General features: G+C 42.5%; 1 protein-coding gene across 1 annotated transcript in view; it reads right to left on the bottom strand.

Moving 5' to 3' along the window:
- Positions 1–25908, bottom strand: part of LOXL2 (lysyl oxidase like 2) — a 121249-nt gene that overhangs the window by 81151 nt on the left and 14190 nt on the right. The window contains exon 2 of the mRNA XM_003412375.4: positions 2778–3223. Within this exon, the coding sequence (XP_003412423.1) occupies positions 2778–3132 (355 nt within the window). The 5' untranslated portion in view covers positions 3133–3223. The remainder of the gene's footprint in view (positions 1–2777; positions 3224–25908) is intronic.

Raw genomic sequence — 25908 nt, 5'->3', positions numbered from 1 at the left:
AATTTTATATAGGTAGCATAACCCTTAAAGTTGTGGAGATAAGACAGTTTTTCATTTTTTTAGCACTTACTCTCTGATACTTCTCCCGTCATAAATCTTGATGATTTCAATATCCATAGATGACCCTTCAGGAACCCTGGTGGCATAGTGGTTAAGTGCTATGGCTGCTAACCAAAAGGTCCTTGGAAACCCTGTGGGGCAGCTCTACTCTGTCCTATACAGTTGCTACGAGTCAGAATTGACTTGACGGTTTTTTTTAGATGACCTTTCCAATACTCTTAGCCACTTAGTTCCTTTACCACCTCTCTCAAATCACTTTTCTCCAGCCTACCTCAGCCACTCTCTCATGCTCATGACTTAGACTTGTTATTACCAATAACTGCATCCCTTTCTCAATCTCCATTTTAACCAGGCTAATTTTACACTCCATACCACGCCACCATCTTCCTGGCATGTGCCTTCTAGAATCCCAATCCCAACAGAAACTCACAATCCATTGATCCTGGCAGCTTTTCACAGTCCTTCAACTCCTTCATGTTATTCCTTTTCTCCTTACCCAGTGTAATGATTGGTTTTGTGGTTGCTGCTATGGAGTACTTACATGTGATAACATCAGCTGGCTATGGGTAGAGCAGATTACCTTCCACAGTGTAATCTAATATAATCAATCAGTTGAGGGCCTTGGGAGCAAAAAGGGAATTTCCCTGGGTGTATGCTGCCTCCAGGCTATAGATACTTTGGCAGAACTCGAGTTCTTCCCGTCCCCTGACTTACGGATCTTGTGAGGCAAGCCTGCAGGAGTTTCTAACCTGTTGCTTGGCTAATGGATTTTTGACTTGCCAGCCCTCCACAATTCTGTGAGGCAATTCCTTGAAGTAAATATCTACCTGTCAATCTATCAATCAATTTATCTATTTCATTGGTTCTATTTCTCCAGAGGACCCTGACTGAGACACTGAGATTCCACACACCATGATTTTAATTGATCCCTCACATATGTCCTCTGCTCCCTTGAGCTTTTTTCCCTTCATCATCCTTGGATGGCAAATTCCAACCCAGGCAAACCCACCTCTCTAGCTACCCTCCCCCATGCCCACTTCAGGGTAGGTGAACATGGATGGGGAAAAAACACAACCGTAATGTCTGATGACAAGTAAATGTTAAGTTTGGGTAGAAATAAAATAAACTTGTTTCTGAAAAAAGTCCACAGTCATTGGAAAGTACTAAAATAATTAGGCTTAGAGAGCCTGAAATAGAAAACATAAATCTGAAGTTACCTCCGGATCGCCTAGCAAGCAGGACAAACATAGATGTGGAATTATGTAGAAGTGTCTGAAGTTTTTGTACATAAGACAGGAAATGGGGTTTTAAAGCCCAGCATCTGCTAACTTGTCTTTGCTGCTTTTTTTCTCATCACTGCTAAGTAACCCAGTGTCAGCTTCAGAGAATATTTTACTCTAAGTGTGCTTTCTTGATCTTCTTACTCCAACAGGAAATTTTCAACTGCACTGAGATGAGACATGTAATGTATGAGATGGCATTTCCTTTCTCCTATAATTTTATAGAATAACAAAAAAACAGGGTGGAAAAGACCATAACAATGATCTATATTTCCATGTCTTCTAAACCTGTGCATCACAAACACTTGCAGGGTTTCAAAAAGCCAGAGTCCCAGGTGGCAGCCTAGACTTAATATGCCTGAGTAGCATGCGTTGGGGTCTGACGTATTTGCATTCTAAGCCACCAGGTGATTCTAATGCAGTCAGCACAACATTAATCCATTTGTCCAGGAGGGGAGTTCGGAACGGCTGCTTTAACCCAGCAGCCAGACCCCTGCTGATGCCTTGCCCAATGTCTCTGCCAAGGGGAGGAGCTGCCTTTACTTTACCAAGGGATGGGAAACTCCTAGCCACCTGTAATTTTTAAAAAATCTTGCCCTTTGCCCTCATCTGCTTTCCCACTGAGGACCACAGACCGTTAGAATCTCAAGAGTTCTTAGATAGTCCAACTTCCAGATGGGGAAACTGAGGCCAAAGAGAATAAGTGCCTTCCTCAAAGTCATACAGTTAGTTAGGTCAGCACCAAGACTGAGCTCGAGGCCTGGGGCTCCAAGAAATTTCCATCTTTCAAAGCTCTTGGGAATTTTTTAAAAAAAAAAATTGATTTGAACCTAATAAACAAGAGAAAAACCCAAAGCAACTCCGTTCCCCTCAAGCTAAGGTTAGAACTGTGAGTTCAACTTGGGTAGGAAGGAGGATAGAGTCAGGGACACTAACATATTGGGAGCCTTTGTGAGAAACACCAAAAGGCACTCCCATGAGTGCCTTGGTCCCATGAGGCCACTGGTCCCATGAGAAACCAATTTAGAGAAGGCACTACTTCCCCTGGGCAGATGCAGGATAGGTCACATGACGTGGAGAGAGGAGCACAGGCTGATTTCAGCTCTTACCCAGGGAAACCACACTGTCCTGGTTTGCCTGGGATTGAAGGATTTCCCAGGATGCGGAACCTTTAGTGCTAAGCTCAGGAGGTCCTGGGCGGTGGCCACTCTGCTGTTACTCACCCCCTCTCCCTCCTACCAATATCACCCTTCCCCCCATCACAGCACTACCCGCCCCCCCACCCATTTCTGCAGGGCACAACCTGTACAGCCACAGAAGGCGGCCCTGGATGGAAGAATCATCAGGAATTCATAAGCTAGTAATTGCAGCTTCCTTTCTTTACCAGGTTAACCTCATGTAAGACCGTTCCCATTTCCAAAGCCCAGAGCATTTTACCTTCCCCCTTGCCATAGGAGGAGCTGGCGGTCCAGGACTTGGCCTCCACATATCCCAGCTCCCGGCAGACCACGTGGGCGGCGTGAATGGAGAAGTCATCGTCGCACACAGTGCCCCACTCCCCGTTGTAGTACACCTCCACCCGCCCCTCGCTGTGCTTCCTTTTCTGCCCAGCCAGGCGCAGCTGGATCTTGACAACATCGGGGGGCACCTGCGGCTGGTGGTACTCAGGAGCCGGCTGCTGGAGGTACTCAGGGTAGTTCAGCCAGCTCTCATACTGGGCCAGGCTCAGGAATGGTAGAAGGGAGAGAACAGCCAAACAGCAGCTGAGGCAGGAGCCTAGAGGCAGTGCCATCTTTGTCTTCTGACTAGAGGATCTGATGGAAGAGGTACTCCGAGGCAGTTAGGAGGAGCAGACAGGGCACAGGGGAATCAGCAGAGGTTTCCTGGAAGAGAGAAGAGATGCATTAGAATAGGGGGTGTAAAAAAAAAACAAAAATCTACAGAACGTTCAGTGATTTCATACTCCTTTGTTTAACATCCAAGGCTCTTCATAGTCTAGACTCCAACCTACCCTCCTCTCCCACCGTAGGTTTTTGGCCAGACAGGTCTATGAATTCCCACCATTTTGCCCACCCACCTTCCTGTATCTCTGAAATGCTTTTGTTTGAGTAGGTTTCCTGCAGGAAACGGCACACTCAAACTTAATTTGAAGAGAGTTTAAAAAAAAAACTGTTTACAGAGATGTGGGCAGAGTTCAGAGAAACTGACAAAGGAGAGTGTAATATCCCAAGGCTGGCAAAAGAGGGGAGCTGTTACCACACCTAGGCTTGAAGGGCCAGAGACAGTGGCTAAACGAAGAAGGGCTACCTGTTAGGAGCTGTGTTCTTCAGAAAAGCGTCTCAGGGCCAACCCACAGCAACCCAGCAGGAAAGAATCGGGGGGAATAAATTTCTAACTTCATTCTCCTGTCTTCTAATCTCTTTCTGGTGCCTCTTATTGGGTAAATCTAACTGGATGCCAAGGACAAAGAAGCCCATTGGTGTAATCTATCTAGGTCAACCACCAGGGGATGATGGAGAGGGTGGGCAGCAGATCTGAAGGGGCAAACAGAAGATATTCAGCATACTCTTCTTCTTCATCCTGCCTATTTACTTATATCTTCTCATTCTCCAAGTCCTAGCTCAAATCCCACCTCCTTCGTGCAACATTTCTACTGAACTAGGCTCCAAGGTTCTCTACTTCCAATGTAGGCTTATTAACTAGGCATTCTTCTGGCCTTTCCCAGATGCTTCCATATCCTCAACTAGGTTAAAAACTTCTTAAGGGTGGACTTGCATCTTACTCTTCTCTGGCCCCTGCAGAGTAAATGTTATAGGCTTCAAGGAAATGTTTATTGAATGTGAAGGTGAACTGGTTCCAGAGACTGAGCCACTAGTGAAATGTGGGGTCCAGGAGATCCACATTGAAGCTACTGTGAACTCTTCGGGTACTCCTATGTAAAGTATCCTTCCCCCTTCCAGTTGACCTGGATGGAATGGCCTCTTCAAGGTGCTGAGAGTAACAATACGAGGCTTTGAGAATCTCTTTCTGCTTGCTCATGGACTGCTTTCTCTCTGCATACCTTCTTAGGGCCCTTCAAACATGGCAGCATGTTGCCCATCCATACTCCTGATCTTATTATGCCTTACACTCTGGACTACAAGACAGGTGTGACCCTCACACAAGGAGGCCAATGGCAAAAGCTCTTAAACAGGGCTTGTCTTTAACTGACCTGTGGTTTCTGTAAGCAACAGCTTCAGAGAGCAGTCCTGAGGCAAATCGCTCACCTTTGGAGAAGCCTAGGATGCTCTGGTGAGGATTCCATTCCTGTTCATAGTGTCTCCCTGAAGGGTGCAGGGGGCTGAGACCAGCCTGCTCTTTGCACAACTAGGACAGGGCCAAGTGGCATGTCATCAGGCCAAGGTGGACTGGCACAGCAGAGTGGTGAAGAACACACTCTGGAAGCAGACCATCTGAGCTTGAGTCCTCATTTTGTCACTTACTAGCTCTGAGACCGTAAGCAAAATACTCCTCTACATTTTAGTTTCCTTGTCTATAAAAGGGAGTAATAATCATATTTAGCTTACTGAATTGCTATGAAGATTAAATGAATGGCACATAATAAGCACTATAGGAGTATTTGCTAAATAAAAATTTAAAACCCTCAAGATTAAATGAATGGCACATAATAAGCACTATAAGAGTATCTGCTAAATAAAAATTTAAAACCCTCAAGGTTGTGGTCACCATACCCAGGTGGAAACTACTTCTAAGAATTCCAGAATGAGGACATGTAGCAAAAGATAAATACTTGGCTCGTGTGCCTTGGGCCTTCAATAATTCAGAGAGACAAGAAGACTATCTTAAGGGACTGCAGGTTAATCTCATGGAAGAGGAAGTAGACTTGGGATATGGAGCCCTAAAGGGCAAAACCAGGATGAGTAGGCGAAAGGTAAAGGAAGGCATAATACATTTTTTTTTTTTAACCAGGTACAGAGAGTTTGACTAATTGTATTCCTCAGTTCATGGCACATTACCATCAAGGGAGGACTGCATAACTTGCTTGTAGTCAGAGCTGTCCAGAGCTGCCCCACGAAGGGATGATCTGCCTCGGAGAGAGGGGGTTCCACGTCTCTTGGGATATTCAAGCAAAGCCCAAACACCACATGGCAGGTGCTATGGCAGGGACACCAGTGTTGGACAAGAAGTCAGAACTGAGGACTTTGAAGGCCCACGGGTTTCACTGGAGACCCAGCAATCCTCATTCTGTGACTCACAAGCAAGGACAGAAAGTTTGGGGGCTCTTGCGATAGCCCCCTTCAGACCACAAGCCTGACAAACTAATATCCAGCTCTGAAGAGAAACATCCATTGTCTCTTCTGCCCTGGCCACAAACTTCTTTCTCATCAAAGCGTATCTGCACCCGCAAACGCATCTATGCCACACAATAACCTTGAAAAGGTAGGTATTGTGATTCTTATTTTAATAATCAAGAACCAGAAAGGATTAGGACTTTACAAACATTACACAGTTAGCTCAGGCAAAGCCAGAACTAGTCACGCCTAAGCTATAAAAAAATCAATGACTCATCATCATGTATAAATAAGATCCAAATTCACAGGATATAAAAGCCTTTACAATTTGGCACACAACTACATTCCTAGCTTGAATTCCAACTACATTTCTCTCCCTTCCCTCACTCCAGCCCTTTACATGTCACACATCCAATCACATTAGCCTACACTTGGCTTGAGTTTTTCCTCTTAGATCAATGTGCCTCTATCCCTACCCTCTCATTCCCTACAAACAGCCACAGATCACAGTCCTATGCATTCTTCAAGGTTGTCTTCGCAGATCCTCCTAATCAGAACAATTGTCTCCCCTGGTTCCGTTTAAAATAGCATTTTGCTTGCAAGCTTTACACTGTTATCATGTCTGGCCTCCCAGGGGCAAGGACCATCTCTTTATTATTTCCATACAGTAATAAGTCTGCTTCTGGCTATGGCAAACTAGCTTGTACTGGACAAACCTCCCTGCCAAGAACAGCTAGAAAAAGTGGATAAAATACTAAAAACATGTATTCGAAGACACTGGAGAGCTACCGAGGCAGCAAGGACTCAAGAAGGCAAGAATCCAGAGAGATAAGTATGGCGAGGTGAGTCTGACATTTGTTACTGCCTTTCCCATTAGGGCACCTGCTAATGCCAAGGCAGTGGTCAAGAGGCTGAGAAGCTAAACCAAGCTCTAGGCAGCCTCCTGGGACCAAGGAGACAAAAATTTGAGTTCAAAGTCTGCCAAGGAGGAAGGGTCTTGTTCAACAGCCCCAGGCTTTCAGGTTGAATCTTTGAAGGGCTTCGCTCTAGAAGTTAGGGCAAAGAGTTATGTGCCACATGTTAGAAAGGGCTAATAGCCACATAATTAGAATACCAACAGTGAGAAAGAAAAGTATGAGTAGAAGAAGTATTTAAAGAGATAATGGATGAAATTTTTTGAAAATTAATGAAAGATGTTAAGTCCAGGCAATATTGTTTACAAAGGAAACTATACCTACGAACATGAAAAATCCAGCTACGGAAAATCCAAGACAAAGAGAAAAAATTTAAAAGCAGTGAGAATATAAAAGGCATATTACCTTCAAAAGAACAATAAGACTACCGCTGACCTCTCAATAGAAAAAAGGAAACAAGAAAATGGAATGACATATTCAAAGTACTAAAAAAAACTTCAAATTCTGTATTCACTGAAGAGAATAAAGGTGAAATAAAAACATTTTAAGACAAACCAAAGTGGAGAAAATTTGCCACCAGAAGATCCACAAGAAGGAAATACTAAAGGGAGTTCTTTAGGCCAAAGAGAAAATAATTTCAGACTGAAGTCTGGAGGTGTAAGAAGAAATGAGTTATGAAGGAGAAAGATAGGTAAATCTAAATGAATAGCAACTTTGTAAAACAATATCTGGTGGTGTTTAAAATACATGCATTATTAAAATATGTGGTAACAATACCACAAAAGAAATTAAACGAAGCTGAAGTGTTTTTAAGTTTCTTGCATTGACTAGGAAATGGCAATAGTACTATTTTCTAGTAGAATTTAATAAGTCTAAATAGATTTTTTTTTTTTAAATAGATGTGCGTCATAATTTTTATGGTAACCACTACTGACCAGTTGCCATTAAGTCGATTCTGACTCCTGGCGACTGTGTGTGTGTCAGGGTAGAACTCTGATCCATAGGGTTTTCAATGGCTGATTTTTCGGAAGTAGATTGCCAGGACTTTCTTCCAGGTAACCATTATAAGAATGATTAAAAAACAGTAAGAGGAGACTAAAAGGTAAATAAGGGGTGGAAATGATGGAATTATAAAAAAATTTGATTAATCCAAAATTAAAGCAATAAAGCAGATAAAAAGAAATACAGAATAAGTGTCACAATAGAAAAAATAGTAAGATGGTAGATTTAAACTCAAATACATCAATAATTATATTAGTTACATAAATATTCTAATTAAAATACAAATATTGTTAGACTGGATTAAAAAAAATCCAACTTCACATAGGTTAGGCTATAGCTATTCTTACATACATATTAGTATGTACAGCATGCATATTCATATATTTAAGAGCACAAAGAGGGCATAGTCACAGAAGCTGCCTAGACACATTCAAACACCCTGAGGGACTGAGTTACTGGGGCTGAGGGCTGGAGACCATAATGCTGGGGGACATCTTGGTCAATTGGTATAACATAGTTCATAAAAAGAGTGCTCTACATCCTACTTCGGTGAGTAGCATCTGGGGTCTTAAAAGCTTGCAAGTCGTCATCTGAAATACATCTATTGGCCCCATCCCATCTGGAGCAAAGGAGAATAAAGAAAACCAAAGACACAAGTAAAATACTAGCCCAAAAGACTACATGAACCACAACTTCCACCAGCCTGAGCCCAGAAGAACTAGATGGTGCCCAGCTACCACCACCGACTGCTCTGACAGGGAACACATAGAGGCTCCCAGACAGAGCAGGAGAAAAATGCAGAACAAAATTCAAATTCACAAAAAAGACCAGACTTACTGGTCTGACAGACAGTGAAGAAACCCCCGAGACTATGGCTCCCAGACACCCTTCTAACTCTAACACTCCCAAAACTCACCTTTCAGCCAAAGATTAGACAGGCTTATAAAGCAAACAGTGACATACATGAGGAAAGTGCTTCTTAGAGCAATCAAGTATATGAGGCCAAATGGGCAACACCTGGCCCAAAGCAAAGACAAGGCAGGAAGGGACAGGAAAACTGAATGAATGGAAATGGGGAACCTGGGGAGGAAAGGGTGGAGAGTGCTGACACATTGCAGGGATTGTAACCAATGTCACAAAATAATTTGTGTATAAATTTGTGAATGAGAAAATAATTTGTTCTGTAAACTTTCACCTAAACCACATTGAAAAAAAAAAATCAATAACAGCTTCAAAACAAAACAACAGCAACAAAAAACAATCCAACTTTGTATTTCTTACAAAAGACAGACATTAAATCTATAGATGGAAAAAGGTTTAAAGTAAAAGGATGGAAAAAGATCTACCATACACATATAAACCAAAGAAAGCTATGGTTTGCCTACAGAAAAATCAGTAAATGCTCATGGATTGAACTAACTGGGCCTAGGTGACCTGACTTTAATTCAGGGGGTTTTCACTCTTGTACACTATCTCTAAGGAGCCCTGGTGGCAAAAGAGTTAAGCACTCAGCTGCTAACCAAAAATAGCTACAGCCTAACCTATGTAAAATTGGATTTTTTAAATCTAGTTTAACAATATTTGTATTTTAATTAGAAAGACTGGCAACCTGCTCCTGTAAAGATTTTTAAAAATCCATTACCGTTGAGTCAATTCCGACTCAAAGTGACCCATACAGGACAGAGTAGAACTGCCGTTTAGGGTTTCCAAGGCTATAATCTTTCTCCCAGTGGAGCAGCTGGTGGATTCAAATAGTGTTGGAACCACCAACCTTTCGGTTAGCAGCTGAGCACTTAACCACTGCACCACCAGGGCTCCTTTTCCCGTAAAGATAACAGCCTAGAAAACCCTACAAGCCAGTTCTACCATGAGTTGAAATCAACTCAAATGCACCTAACGGCAACACTGTCTCTATATCCTCACTTTACAGACGTTAAAGAGGTCAATGATTTTCCAAAGGTCACACAGAATTACAGAGTTAGGACAAGTATGAAGCTATTTTACAAACAGTTAACATTATAAAGTGCCTCCTATGTTTAGGCACTGCTCTCAACACACTGCATGTATTAGTTCACTTAATGAGGTAGGCACCATTATTATCCCCAGAAGGAAGCTGAGGCACAGAGAGGTTGGGAAATTTGCCTAAGATGATGGTAAGTGACAAGCCGCGGTCTTAAGGCAGGTGACAGGCTGACTTGGGCTGTGTCCTTTATGAACATGCTTTACTACCCCACACGCCCCTTCATCTCAGCTGTGGAAGATTGCTTTGTCAGGAGGCTCGCCAGCCCACCCTACCCTGCCCTCCCCTCCCCTTCCAGAAGATTCGGAGGCCTCTCTAACTCCAGATTCTCTAATCCTGTCTCAGAAACAAACAAACAAACAAACAGAAAGTGCTCTTGCAATTTTTAAAAAGAGATCAATCTCTGGATTTGCATAACCATAAACTGCTCCACCCATCTTCTGGATTCCCCAGCCTGTGGGAATGCCCAGTGTTCAACTCCTAAATCTGTCCTAGAAAAGTGCTCCTGGTTTTGCTTCTTTTGTGGGGCCTTCCCCTTACTCCCTTCTCTGGGGAATTGTAACATATTAGACCCAGCTGCTTCCCTCTCCTTTTAGAAATAACCTTTTTTTTTTTTTTTCCTTATTGCAAAAGTTTTATAAGCTGGTTATAAAAAAATTGGAAACTACAAGGAGAAAATAATTTGCAATGTTTCTGTCAGAGGTAATCATTATTAACATTGTGGTGTATACCCACCCATATCCTGTACATATTTCCCTTTAACAATTTGAATCATTTACTGTTTCTCACAGTAACACATACTGTTGAGAAACATATGAGAAACATACTGTCAAACGTGAGAAAAATTGTTTCTCACGTTTAACAGTATATTGCAAACATTATGGCTCATTGACTATTCTTTTACGAGATTTTTGTTGCATGGTATTCAATCTTGTGAATACATTATTACCATTTTTTCTAAATTTTTACTGCTACAATCATTGTTGGAATGAGTATCCCTGTAGCTAAAGCTTTATGCAATCTTGGGATAAATTCCCAAAAATGAAAATGCTGGGTCTAAGGGTCTGTAAAAAGTCAACACTTTGGCAAAATTATGCTAAGTGTCCTCCAAAATGGCTGAGTCAGTTCACACTTCTGCCAACACTCTGTGGGTTCCTCCACAACCTCAGAAACTCTTGTCTGTAACCATGTTTTCAAACTTTTCTCAATTTGATAGGCAAAAAAAAAAAAAAAATGGTATTTTGTTTTAATTAGTTTTTTTTTTTTTTTTGGTTACTGGAGTCCCTGGGTGGTGCAGACAGTTACGGCACTTAGCTGCTAATCAAAAGTTTGGCGGTTCAAGGCTACCCAGAGGCGCCTTGGAAAGCAGGCCTGGTGATCAGCTTCGGAAAAATCAGCCACAGAAAACCCTACGAAGCACAGTTCTACTCTGACACACGAGGTCTTCACGAGTCAGAATCGACTGGACAGCAACTGGTATTTGTCTTCTGTTACTGGTGAGGTTGAGCATTTTTCCCCACGTTATTTGGCCACCTGTATTCTTTTTTTTAGGAAATTATCTTTTTAGATCTTAACCTCTTTTTGTATTGAGGTGCTCAACTTTTGCTTATTGTTTTAGAAGATTTATTTTCACTTTGGCATCCATCCAACCCTCAGAAGTGAAGAACTGCCAGGTAGAAGCCAATGTCCAAAGCAGGGTTTCCTCTCCTGCGCTGTCCCTCTCCACAGCCAGCACGCTCTTTCCGCCACCCCTTTAGCCCAGAGGCCTTGCCTGCTGCTCGCCAGCGCCAGTTTCAGTTCTATATTTCTACTCCACACCCTTGGCGGGAAATTCCAGCTGCTAGGAGCCAAGGGTGCCCTATAGGGAATCTGTTGACCTCCAGCATGGCCCCACTATTCATAGCGACCACTGTTGTTCACAAGGTCTGGGCAGTGTTACGGCCCTGAAGATCCCGTTTAGAACCGAAGACACACCTGGCGGGCAGCAGGTGAGGTTTACATCTCAGCAAAGCAAGGTGCAGGGGCCGTAGATCGCCCACCAGGAACTCCCCTCCCCTCCTTGGCCCGGCAGTGCTTTGCTGGAGACCGCAGTGCGGCCAGGCTGGGCCAGGGTTGCCAGAAGCAGGATGAGGCAACCCTTGGGCGACTCTTTCAAGCCAACAAAGGACTCCGATCCAGGAAATCCTTGGGCTTTTGTGCTGTTGGGGCACAGGTGCTGGTGTTCTTGGCATATGAGCGCCCGCCGGGGAAGACTGCGCAACCCAAGGGCCTTGAGGCGCCTGAAGCCCCGCTGCTCAGGAGGGGGATGTCTAGGTTTCCTGGGAGCAGATATTCCCATCTCTGCGCACTCTCCTCATGCAGAGAGGGATGCTGCTGTGAACAGAGGGACCTAGCCGGACCCAGAGACCTAACAGGTTCCAGGCCTTTCTTTTGCGTCACTGCGGGGTGGGTTCCAGCCACCAACCTTTAAGTTAGTAATCCAGTGCAAACCATTTGCACCATCCAGGCACCTGGTTTGAAAACAAGCTCTACCCAATGATCACAGATCAAAAGGCCCTTGAAGTGAAGCGGTTACAGGTTGCCTTTACTTCCTCGCCTTCCACTGTGTGGGCAACCCTTCATTCTGGTACCTAGTGGCACCATTTGGTTCTCTAGAGACATGGGTCTGACTTCTGCCTCAACCACTTCCATGCTGTATGATTTGGGGGGCAATTTACTCTTAGAGTTTCCATTCCCTCTTCTTAATGTAGAAATAACCTTCCTTACAAGTTTGGGTATGTGAATATGTATGGGTGAGTATGTATGTACGCGTGCGCCTGTGAAGATAAAGTGAGATGACACGTGAGAAACCTTAGGACACAGCGTAGAATCATTCATATTACTTTTTTTCTTTCCTTCTTGCCAGCCCAAAACATCTGATTGTGGGGCTTTGTGCCTTGTACTCAGTAGGTGTTTTAGTGGCTGTCTAGTTGGCTCTGACTCCTGGCGACCTTATGTGTAACAGAACGAAACGTTGCCCAGCCCTGTACCATCTTCATGATTATTGGTATGTCTGAGTCCATTGTTGCGGCTCTTGTGTCAACCTATCTTATTGAGGGTTTCCCTCATTTTCATTGGCCCTCTACTTTACCAACCATGATATCCTTTTCTAGTGATTGGTCTTTTCTGATGATGTGTCCAAAGTATGCAAGTCCAAGTCTTGCTTCTAAGGAACATTCTGGTTGTATTTCTTCTAAGATGGATTTGTTTGTTCTTAATGGCAGCCCACAGTATGTTCAATGTTCTTGGCCAACACCACGGTTCAAATGCATCAATTCTTCTTTTTCATTATCCAACCTTTGTATGCATATGTAGTGATGAGAAAGACCATGGCTTGGGGTAGATGCAGCTTAGTCATCAAAGTGACTCAGTAAGTACTCAGTAAATGTTTATCGAGTGAAAAATATAAATTCCAATTCGAATCTTTATACCCTATCAAAACTTGCCTTTTCCTCTGGCCTAGTTGTATTAGAAAGCAAGCTGATAATCACTCCTATGAATTTACTGCATTAAGGAATGTAAGGCATTAGGGGAAAAATTATTACTTTTCTAGGGACACTTTTATGTTTTAGCAATTAACTCCTAGATATGAATTTTAGAATTTTAACTGATTTTCTAAATTGTTGGTCTTTTATGCATTGTGCAGTGTTGAAAATAAGGGCAATAGGGTTTTTCATGAGTAGGGGGACCTTCCCCATGCCCTTCAAATCACCTGACATAGGTGCCTACTTACCCCTGAAATTCACTGTGGGTAGTAAAGGTGGTAGGCAGATGTTGGGGTAATTTGTGGGAAACGAAGACTCGCTAGGATCATAAAAACCTCACGCCAGCAGATAATCAACACTTGTGTCTAGAGAGGACTCATGGCTTGTAACGCTAGACCGAGGAGAGGCCAAGGGAGGCATGATTCCAGCCCAGCTGAGCTATTTCCTAGGAAATGTGCCAACTCAGCTGCCTGCCCTCAAGGAAATGAGTCCCTAGAACACGGACCCCTAGAAGGGCCTGTCAGGCCTGAGGCAGGGAGTCCTGCTGACACTTAGAGGTGAGAAGAGGGAGCCCACAGTTGTGTCTTCAGGGCCTGCTAGACAGACCCACAGGGCATGGTGATTCCTCAAGTCCCGTCTCCTCTGAGAAGCACACTCTGGCTACTTCTGCCCTCTCTGATTACCTCCTACACCTGTGAGCTGGGCTCAGGAGGATACAGGTGTGTGGGCATTATAGCCTACTTCAAGTGTACCAAGCACTCCAAGCATACTCCATTCCCTCTCTAAGGCCATATGCAAACAGATGACAGCCTCAGGAAAGCAGAAGGAAAGATCATGGGGTAATTTAAAATGATTCTATTTTTAGCATGAACAGTATGTTACAAGGTGCTGAATGGCAACATGCTTCGCCTTTTCTGTTAACTTTATCATGCAAGGATTTTGTTGTTAGCTGCTGTCGAGTCAATTCTGACTAATGCAACCCCATATGCAACAGGAAAGAACATTTCCCAGTCTTGTGCCACCTTCACAATCATTGGTATGCTCAAGTCCATTGTTGCAGCCACTGTGTATTTTGAGTGCCTTCCAACATAGGGGGCTCATCTTCTAGCACTGTATCAGAGAATATTCTGTTGTGATCCAATGAGTTTTTGTTGGCTAATTTTAAAAAGCAGATTGTCAGGCCTTTCTTCCTAGTTCATCTTAGTCTGGAAGCTCTGCTGGAACCTATTCACCATGGGTGATCCTACTGAAATACTGGTGGTATAGCGTGCAGCATCATAGCAACACTCTAGCCCCCACAGTACAACAAACTGACAGATGGGTAGGGCGCACAGGGATTAGGGCAAATAATTTCACAGTAGCTTTCTGCACCTATGGACATATAGACTTTCTTATTCTCTGCCTGTTTTATGTATTTGTTTATATTCCATCATCCTGTTCTAAAAGGGTGACCTCTACTTTTATATAGAAACCTGGACACCACGTGGGCTGGTTTTGTGGGCGGTGTTCAATACCATAATTCAAAGGCATTCTGTTAAACAGAAAGTTGAATTTTTTTAAAAATCTGTATTTATTGAGTATGTACTCTGTGAAAAGTGCCTTACAGGTATTAACTCGTTTAACCCTGTGGTCTAGGCCAGCATTGCAAATAGAAACATAATGTGAGCCACATATGTGACTTAAAATTTTCTAGTAGCCCCATTAAATAAGTAAAAAGAAACAAGTGAAAATATTTCAATAATATATTTTATTTAACCCAATATATCCAAAATATTATCATTTCAATATGTTGTTGTTAGGTGCCATTGAGTCGGTTCCGACTCATAGCAAACCTACATACAACAGAATGAAACACTGCCCGGTCCTGCACCATCCTCATGGTTGTAGCCACTTTGTCAATCCATCTCATTGAGGGTCTTCCTCTTTTTCACTGACCCTCTACTTTACCAAGCATTAGGTCCTTCTCCAGGGACTGGCCCCTCCTGATAACATGTCCAAAGTACATGAGACAAAGTTCCACCATCCTCACTTCTAAGGAGCGGATTTGTTCATTCTTCTGGCAGTCCACGCTATATTCAATATTCTTTGCCAACACCATAATTCAAAGGCATCAATTCTTCTTCAGTTGTCCTTATATCATCATCCAGCTTTCGTATGCATGTGAAGTGACTGAAAATATCATGGCTTGGGTTAGGTGCACCTTAGTCCTCAAAGTGACATCTTTGCTTTTTAACACTTTAAAGAGGTCTTTTGCAACAGATTCGCCCAATGCAATGCATTGTTTGATTTCTTGACTACTGCTTCCATGGATGTTGATTCTGGATTCAAATAAAATGAAATCCTTGACAACTTCAATATTTTCTCCATTTGTCATGGTGTTGCATATTGGTCCAGTTGTGAGGATTTTTGTTTTCTTTTATGTTGAGGTATAATCCATACTGAAGGCTATAGTCTTTGACCTTCATCAGTAAGTGCTTCAAGTCCTCTGCACTTTCAGCAAGCAAGGTTGTGTCATCTGTATAACACAGGTTGTTATACAGTCTTCCTCCAGTCCTGATGCTGGGATATAGTCCAGATTCTTGGATTGTTTGCTCAGCATAGAGGCCGAATAAATATAGTGAAAAAATACAACCCTGATGCACACCTTTCCTGATTTTAAACGATGCAGTTTTTTCCGTGTTCTGTTCTAACAACTGCCTCTTATCTATGTACAGGTTCCTCATGAGTACAATTAAGTGTTCTGGAATTCTTATTCTTCACAATGTTATCCATAATTTGTTATGACCCACACAGTCAAATGCCTTTGCAGAATCAATAAAACACAGGTAAACATCCTTCTGGTATTCTCTGTTTTCAGCCCAGATCCATCTGACATCAGCAATATATAATCAATATAAAAAGAATTAATGAGATATTTTACTTTTTTTTTTGTATCAACCGTTCAATATCCAGTGTGCATGTTTTTTTTTTATGGTACATCTACAGTCCATCTCAATTCAGACTAGTACATTTCAAGTGCTTAGTGGCTCCACATGGTGGCTACCATATTGGACAGTACAGCCCCAGATAACCTTCAGAACAAGGTACTATCAGCATCTCTAGTTCCCTGAAGACAAACTGAGGGACAGGAATGCTATGTGATTTTTCTAAGGTAATACCACTAAAAAGTGACCAAGCTGGGATTTATACATAGGCAGCCAGATACCAGAGCTGATAACCTTTATCCACTAATTGTTATGATCACCACTGCTCAAACAAGCACAATGTGGTATACCCAGCATTGCTCAGGAGCCAACTATGATGGTTAATGTTTATGTCAGCTTGGCTATGCTATGATTCTCAGTGGTTTGGCAGACACTGGACTGGTTACTCTTCCATAATGTAATATAATGTAATCACTTCCCATGATGTGATCTGATATGAGCTGCCAATCAGTTGAAAGAGGAGTTTCCTTGGAGGTGTAGCCAGCCTCCAGTATATAAATGAATTTCTGGCAAAGTTCTCCCTCTTTCAACCTTGTACTCTTCCTGTCACCCAGCCTCCGGTTACAGAGACATAAGCCTACAGAAGTCTCTGGACTGCCACCTGACCTGCAGATTTTGGATTCACCTGTCCCTGCATCCTCTTGAACCAGCAGAGGTCTCCAGCCTGCTGCCTGACCTATGGGTTTGGGACGTGCCAGTCCCCACAACTGCATGAGCCATTTCTTGGAGGTAAATCTCTATCTCACTTTCTGTCTGTCTGTCTACCTATGGGTCCTGGTGGCACAATGGTTAAGAGCTCAGCTGCTAACTAAAAGGTCAGCAGTTTGAATCTACCAGCTACTCCTTGGAAACCCTTTGGGGGCAGTTCTACTCTGTCCTGTAGGATTGCTATGAGTCAGAACGACTCAATAGCAATGGGCTTGGGATATGCATGTTGTTGTTAGGTGCTCTCGTTCCACATCCTCTTCTGAATCTGGCTTGAATTTCTGGCAGTTCCTTGTCAATGTACTGCTGCAACTGTTTTTGAATCATCTTCAGCAAAATTTTACTTGTGTGTAATATTAACGATATGGTTCGATAATTTCCACATTCTGTTGGATCACCGTTCTTTGAAATGGGCACAAATATGGATCTCTTCCAGTTGGTTGGCCAGGTAGCTCTCTTCCAAATTTCTTGTCATACATGACTAGGCACCTCCAGCATCCTTTTGTTGGAACATCCCAGTTGGTATTCTGGCAATTCCTGGAGACTTGTTTTTCGCCAGTGTCTTCAGTGCAGCTTGGACTTCTTCCTTCAATACCATCTTGATCATATACTGCTTCCTGAAATGGCTGAATGTTGACCAGTTCTTTTTGGTACAGTCACTCCATGTTTTCCTTCCATTTCTTTTGATGCTTCCTGCATTTTCCAATATTTTCCCATAGAAGTCTTCAAAACTGTAACTTGAGGCTTGAATTTTTTCTTCAGTTCTTTCAGCTAGAGAAATGCCAAGCTTGTTCTTCCCTTTTGGTTTTCTAACTCTAGGTCTTTGCACATTTCATTATAATTTTTACTTTGTCTTCTCAAGCTGCTCTCTGAAAATCTCCTGTTCAGCTCTTTACATAATTTCTTCCATTTACTTTAGCTACTCTATGTTCAAGAGCGAGTTTCAGAGTCTCTTCTGACATCCACTTTTCCTGTCTGTTTAATGACCTTTTACATTCTTCATGTATGATATCCTTGATGTCATCCCACAACTTATCTGGTCTTTGGTCATTAGTGTTCAATGTGTCAAATCAATTTTGAGATGGCCTCCAATTTCAGATGCGATACACTTAAGGTCGTATTTTGGCTCTTGCGGATTTGTTTTAATTTTCTTCAGCTTCAACTTGAACTTGCATATGAGCAAATGATGGTCTGTTCCACAGTTGGCCCCTAGCCTTGTTCTGACTGATAATATTGAGCTTTTCCATCGTCTCTTTCCACAGATGTAGTCAATTTGATTCCTGTGTATTCCATCTGGCAAGGTCCTTGTGTATAGTCACCATTTATGTTGTTGCAAAAAAAGTATTTGCAATGAAAAGTCATTAGTCTTGCAAAATTCTATCATGCAATCTCTGGCATTGTTTCTATCATCAAGGCCACATTTTCCAACTACCAAATTCTTCTTTGTTTCCAACTTTTGCATTTTAATCACCAGTAATTACCAATGCATCCTGATTGCATGTTTGATCAATTTCAGACTGCAGAAGTTGGTAAAAATTTTGTTTCCTCATCTTTGGCATTAATGGTTGGTGTGTAAATTCAAATAATAGTCATATTGTAGGCATATGGATATTATCCTATCACTGACAGCATTGTACTCAGGATAAATTTGAAATGTTCTTTTGACGATGAATGCAATACTACTCCTCTTCAATTCTTCATTCCCGGCATAGTGGAACATATGATCGTCTGATACAAAATGGCCAACACCAGTCCATTTCAGCTCACTAATGCCTAGGATATCGATGTTGATGCATTCCATTTCATTTTCAATGATTTCCAACTTTCCTAGATTCATACTTCATACATTCCATGTTTTGATTATTAATGAGTGTTTGCAGCTGTTTCTTCTCATTTTGAATTGTGCCATGTCAGCAAATGAAGATCCCAAAAGCTTTATTCCTTCTAAATCATTAGGGTCAACTCTACTTTGAGGGGGCAGCTCTTTACTAGTCATATTCTTAGTGCCTTCCAATCTGAGAGGCTTATGTTCTAGAACTGTATCAGACTATGTTCCACTGGTATTCATAATGTTTTCACTGGCCAGTTTTTTCAGAAGTAGACTGCCAGGTCCTTCTTCCTAGTCTGTCTTAGCCTGGAAGCCCCCCTGAAACCTGTCCACTATGGGTGACCCTGCTGGTATCTGAAATACTGGTGGCAAAGCTTCCAATATCATGGCAACACTCAAGCCACCAAAGTATGACAATATATATGTATTTTCTTTCTTTTTTTGCTAAGACACCAACCCAGTAGCCTATTTGCTTGAAAAGACTGCGTTGGATTAAAGCTTTGGATTGCTTTGCTAAGAAATTGACTAGGATCCAAAATGATTAAAAGCAAAAAAGGAATCTTGAATTTTAATTTGAATAAAACAAAAGAATACCAAACAGGGCCGTGCCACGTTTCTTACCTTTGCTGGTGCCTAAACACAAACAAATGTAAGTTCTCCCTGTTCCCTTCTGAACACTGGATGGCATTTAGATTGACTGAGGACGCATTTCTTCACACCTGCTCTATCAGTCCTCATTCAGAGATTTTTGTTTCACAAAACAAATCAAAAAGCCTGGTGAAAACATCTATCTAATACCATAGTTGTGAGAGTTTTTAGAGACAGAAAGATGTGTTCTCATCATTCGCCACTGAAGACGTCCAAGGGTGTCTTTGGACATTGACAGCCTGAGAAGAGGCCGTGCCAGCGAGGTTGCATCACTGCACATCATGGAAATTGCTGGAGCAGCTTCTATTCTAAAGGCAAGCAGAGCCTGCCAACTGGGTTAACAGAACACAGGAATGTGCACCGAGAGTTCCTGTGGCTCAGTTCAGACATACCAGACCAGGCTCAGGTTTCACCACCCTCTCCAGCCATCAGAAAGGAAGTTCCACACAGCCCACCTTGGAAAGCATTCTGTTAAAACCTCATCTGAGTGAAGTCTAGGAACTGGTGGAGCAGGTGGTCTTAATTACTCACACAGTTTAGCCCAGCAGTAGGTCGTAATCAGAGGGCTTAAGGCAAGATGGCCAAGGACTGCAGTGTGTGACTAACAGAAACCAATGAGGGCCAGAGCAAGCTTGGCTGTGACTGTGGCTTATCAGAGAGTGGTAAATTATGCCTCCCCCGCCCCCCCAATATTTCCTCACTGGGCTCTTGGCTCAGCTGTTGAGGACATTCTTACATTCAATTCAATCCCATCAAGGAGACAACATAGACACTAGTATACACTTTGCTGCAGAGGCACTGTGCTCTGAGGGGGTCCCTGAGAGAGATGGAGAAAGGATTCCTTCACAGCACACAAATGAGCATGAGGCACTCGCGACAAACACCAACCAGAGTTAACTCACCTCCTCCCACAACCTGGAGGCTGCTCAGGTGCCATGACCCCCTCAGCCAGCTGCCCAGTCTCTCTCCATGAAGAACCAGTTGGATGTGACGCCACCACTCTATTGCCAGTAAGCAGGTTGGGCTCGTGGTTTAGAGTCACAGAGGACTGAGTGCCAGTCCCATTTCTACCATTTATTAGCTCTGTGACTTCAGGCACCCTCAGAGTCTTTAAGTCTCAGTATTTCATATATAAAATATGAACATGTACTTAAAAACAGCTTCTTAATTTCAAACATGTATTTTAAATTATATATAATGAACCCCATTTCCTATAAATTCTGTACCTACAAGATTGTGCAGTGACAATGGGTGCCTGTAACGAGGATGCTCAGAGCAGGGGAAAAAATCATCAATAGTTAAATTATTTTCAGTATGGGTTTAGTACTATGTGTAAATTTCTGAACTTCTGGGAAACAATATAATGTTAACCAGAACTGCTCCCAATTATGAGGGTGCAAACTTAGGATTCTTTTCTTTTTTTTAAATTGTACTTTAAATGAAGGTTTACAGAGCAAATTAGTTCCTCATTAAACAACGTGTCTGTCAGTTTGCCGTACTGTGGGGGCTTACGTGTTGTGATGCTGGAAGCTATGCCACCGGTATTCAGATACCAGTAGGGTCACCCATGGAGGGCGGGTTTCAGCTGAGCTTCCAGACGAAGAAAGACTAGGAAGAAGGACCTGGCAGTCTGCTTCTGAAAAGCATTAGCCAGTGAAAACCTTATGAACAGCAGCGGAACACTGTCTGATATAGCACTGGAAGATGAGCCCCCCAGGTTGGAAGGCACTCAAAAGATGACTGGGAAAGAGCTGCCTCCTCAAAGTAGAGTTGACCTTAATGATTTAGAAGGAGTAAAGCTTTTGGGACCTTCATCTGCTGATGTGGCACAACTCAAAATGAGAAGAAACAGCTGCAAACATCCATTAATAATTGGAACCTGGAATGTATGAAGTATGAATCTAGGAAAATTGGAAATTGTCAAAAATGAAATGGAACACATAAACATCGATATCCTAGGCATTAGTGAGCTGAAATGGACTGGTATTGGCCATTTTGAATCAGACAATCATATAGTCTATGCTGGGAATGACAACTTCAAGAGGAATGGTGTTGCACTCATCATCAAAAAGAACATTTCAAGGTCTATGCTGAAGTACATTGCTGTCAGTGATAGGAAAATATCCATATGCCTACAAGGAAGACCAGTTAATACACCTATTATTCAAATTTACACACCAACCACTAAGGCCAAAGATGAAGAAATAGAAGGTTTTTATCAGCTGCTGCAGTCTGAAATTGATCGAATACGTAATCAGGATGCATTGATAATTACTGGTGATTGGAATGCGAAAGTTGGGAGCAAAGAAGAAGGATTGGTAGTTGGAAAATATGGCCTTGGTGATAGAAACAATGCCGGAGATCGAATGATAGAATTTTGCAAGACCAGCAACTTCTTCATTGCAAATACCTTCTTTCACCAACATTAACAGTGACTATACACATGGACCTTGCCAAATGGAACACACAGGAATCAAATCGACTACATCTGTGGAAAGAGATGATGGAAAAGCTCAACATCATCAGTCAGAACAAGGCCAGGGGCAATTGATGGACAGACCATCACTTGCTCATATGCAATTTCAAGCTGAAATTGAAGAAAGTCAAAGCAAGTCCACAAGAGCCAAAATATGACCTTGAGTATATCCCATCTGAATTTAGAGACCATCTCAAGAATAGATTTGATGCATTGAACACTAGTGACCAAAGACCAGACGAGTTGTGGAATGACATCAAGGACATCATACATGAAGAAAGCAAAAGGTCACTGGAAAGACAGGAAAGAAAGAAGAGACCAAGATGGATGTCAGAGGAGACTCTGAAACTTGCTCATGAACGTTGAGCAGCTAAAGCAAAAGGAAGAAATGATGAAGTAAAAGAACTGAACAGAAGCTTTTAAAGGGCGGCTTAAGAAGACGAAGTATTGTGATGACATGTGCAAAGAACTGGAGACGAAAAACCAAAAGGGAAGAACATGCTTGGCGTTTCTCAAGCTGAAAGAACTGAAGAAAAAATTCAAGCCTCGAGTTGCAATAATGAAGGATTCTATGGGGGAAAATATTAAACAACACAGGAAGCATCAAAAGAAAATGGAAGGAATACAGAGAGTCATTATACCAAAAAGAATTAGTCAATGTTCAACCATTTCAAGAAGTAGCATATGATCAGGAATGGATGCTACTGAAGGAAGAAGTCCAAGCTGCTCTGAAGGCATTGATGAAAAACAAGGCTCCAGGAACTGATGGAATATTAACTGACATGTTTCAACAAATGGATGCAGTGCTAGAGGTGCTCACTCGTCTATGCCAAGAAATATGGAAGACAGCTTACTGGCCAACTGACTGGAAGAGATCGATATTTATGCCTATTCCCAAGAAAGGTGATCCAGCCAAATGTGGAAATTATAGAACAATATCATTAATACCACACACAAGCAAAATTTTGCTGAAGATCACTCAAAAACAGCTGCAGCAGTATATCCACGGGGAACTGGCAGAAATTCAGACTGGTTTCACTAGAGGACGTGGAACCAGGGATATCACTGCTGATGTCAGATGGATCCTGGCCGAAAGCAGAGAATACCAGAAGGATGTTTACCTGTGTTTTATTGACTGTACAAAGGCATTTGACTGTGTGGACCATAACAAATTATGGAGAACACTGCGAAGGATGGGAATGCCAGAACACCCAATTGTGCTCATGTGGAACCTTTACATAGATCAAGAGGCAGTTCTTTGGGCAGAACAAGGGGATACTGAGTGCTTTAAAGTCAGGAAAGGTGTGAATCAAGGTTGTATCCTTTCACCATACCTATTCAATCTGTATGCTAAGCAAATAATCCGAGAAGCTGGACTATATGAAGAAGAACGGGGCATCAGGACTGGAGGAAGGTTCATCAACAACCTGCACTATGCAGATGACACAACCTTGCTTGCTGAAAGTGAAGAGGACTTGAAGCACATATTGGTGAAGATCAAAGACCACAGCCTTCAGTATGGATTGTACCTCAACATAAGAAAACAAAAATCCTCACAACTGGACCAATGAGCAGCATCATGATAAATGGAGAAAAGATTGAAGTTGTCAAGGATTTCATTTTACTTGGATCCACAACGAACAGCCATGGAAGCAGCAGTCAAGAAATCAAAAGACGCATTGCATTGGGCAAATCTGCTGCAAAGGACCTCTTTACTGTGAAGAGCAAAGACGTCACCTTGAAGACCAAGGTGCACCTGACCCAAGCCATGGCATTTTCAATCGCATCTTATGCATGTGAAAGCTGGACAATGAGTAAGGAAGATTGAAAAACTGATGCCTTTGAATTGTGGTGTTGGCAAAGAATATTGAATATACCATGGACTACTAAAAGAACGAACAAATCTGTCTTGGAAGAAGCACAAGCGGAATTCTCCTTAGAAGCAAGGATGGCGAGACTGCGTCTAATATACTTTGGACATGTTTTCAGGAGGAATCAGTCCCTGGAGGACATCATGCTTGGCAAAGTACACGGTCAGCAGAAAAGAAGACCCTCAACGAGGTGGATTGACACAGTGGCTGCAACAGTGAGCTCAAACATAACTATGATTGTAAGGATGGCTCAGGACTGGGCAGTGTTTCGTTCTGCTGTGCATAGGGTCACTATGAGTCGGAACCAACTTGACAGCACCTAACAACAACTACCAATTGTTTTGTGACATTGGTTGCCAATCCCACGACATGTTAACACTCTTCTTCTCGACCCCAGGTTACCCATTACCAGCTTTCCTGTACCCTCCTGCCTTCTCGTCCGTGCCCCTGAGTTGGTGTGCCCATTTAGTCTCATTTTGTTTTATGGGCCTGTCTAACCTTTGGCTGAAGGGTGAACTTCAGGAGTGACTTCAGTACTGAGTTTAAAGGGTGTCTGGGGGCCATACTCTCAGGGTTTCTCCAGTCTATGTCAGGCCACTAAGTCTAGTGTTTTTTCCTGAGTTAGAATTGTGTTCTACATTTTTTTCAAGCTCTATCCAGGACCCTCATTGTGATCCCTGTAAGAGAAGTCTGTGGGGGTAGCCGGACACCATGTAGTTGTGATGGATTCAATCTGGTACAGGCTATGGTAGTTGTGGTCCATTAGTCCATTGGACTAATCTTTCCCTTGAGTCTTTGGTTTTCTTCATTCTTCCTTGCTCCAGATGGAGTGGGACCAGTGGAGTATCTTAGATGGCCGCTCATAAGCTTTTAAAACCCCAGATGCTACTCACCGAAGTAGGATATAGAACATTTTCTTTATAAACTATGTTATGCCAGTTGAGCTAGATGTCCCCCAAGACCGTGGTCCCCAGCCCTCAGCCTAGTAATCTGGTCCCTCAGGGAGACTGGATGTGTCTATCTATGGAGCTTCCATGACCTTGCCTTGGTCAAGTTGTGCTGACTTCCCCAGTATCGTGTACTGTCTTACCCTTCACCAAAGATACCACTTATCTATTGTCTAGTCAGTGTTAAAAACAACCTTTTTTTAAGAGAAAGTAAGAAACAACTCAGGCCTCTTGTAAAAATCAGAGATCGTGTGTCTTAAGTTTCTGACCCATAGTTACCATTACCATTGCCGTCAAGTCGATTCTGACTCTTAGCGACCCTATAGGACAGAGTAGACCTGCCCCATAGGGTTTCCAAGGAGTGCCTGGTGGATTCGAACTGCCGACCTTTTGGTTAGCAGCCAAGCTCTTAACCAGTAAGCCACCAGGGCTCCAAGGAGGTGGTTAAAAAGTATCGGCCAATATATCTTGGCTCAAACAGGTCCTGTCTGCTAGATTTAGCTCAGGCTTTCAAGTACCAGGATTCTCTGATGATATAAACTGTTATCTCGCTCTGCTGCTAATGAGTCCACCCAGAGGCACCTCAGAAGAAAGGGCTGGTGATCTACTTCCAAAAAATCAGCCACTGAAAACCCTATGGAACGCAGTTCTGCTCTGACACACATGGGGTCACCATGAATCAGAATCATCTCAATGGCAACTGATTTGGTTTTTGGTTTTATTCAAGTACCAACTACAGTTTTGTTAATGCTAATTTTGTTAATTCACAATACAGTTCGTTGCATTTAATTCTGATCTTCTGATTTTCCTTGGTGTTATCTGGGGAACTAAGAGCTCCAAGGATAAGCCTAGATAGTTCCTTCTGGAGCCAGCTCTTGCAACAATTCACTTGAAAACTAGAAATGAAAATTTACTCCAAAGAATACACACTTTTGGGGGAGAGTTTAACAGTCTAGATAAGAAGGTGTCTTCAGATGTACTATATAAACTGGGTAGGTGCCCCCAAGTTGTGCTGCATCTAATAGGAGGGAGGGCTCCCAAGAGTTTGCAGTGTCTCTAAATAAGACTTTTAAGCCGGGCTTAAGTCAAGCCTACTGGTCTTGCTGAGAGTTGGAGATGAGGATGGGGTTAGAGGGGAAGAAAGAGGTTATAAACCTTGACCTTGCCTAAGTTTCTCACAAAAATCATTCATTGCTGGACATTTTCAGCCTTGAAACCAGGACTTTGAACCAGTTTGTTCTGGTTCAAACTCCTACTGAGAATTTGCATTTCCACCCCAGATATACTGAACCAGAATGTACATTTTAACAAGATCCCTAGGTGATTCTTAGGTATAATAAAATTTGAGAATCACTGT

This window comes from Loxodonta africana, chromosome 19, assembly GCF_030014295.1.
Source record: "Loxodonta africana isolate mLoxAfr1 chromosome 19, mLoxAfr1.hap2, whole genome shotgun sequence".
In the NCBI taxonomy this organism is placed as follows: Eukaryota; Metazoa; Chordata; class Mammalia; order Proboscidea; family Elephantidae; genus Loxodonta; species Loxodonta africana.
The sequence above is the reverse complement of the archived record's forward strand: the minus strand, read 5'-3'. Positions and strand labels throughout refer to the sequence as shown.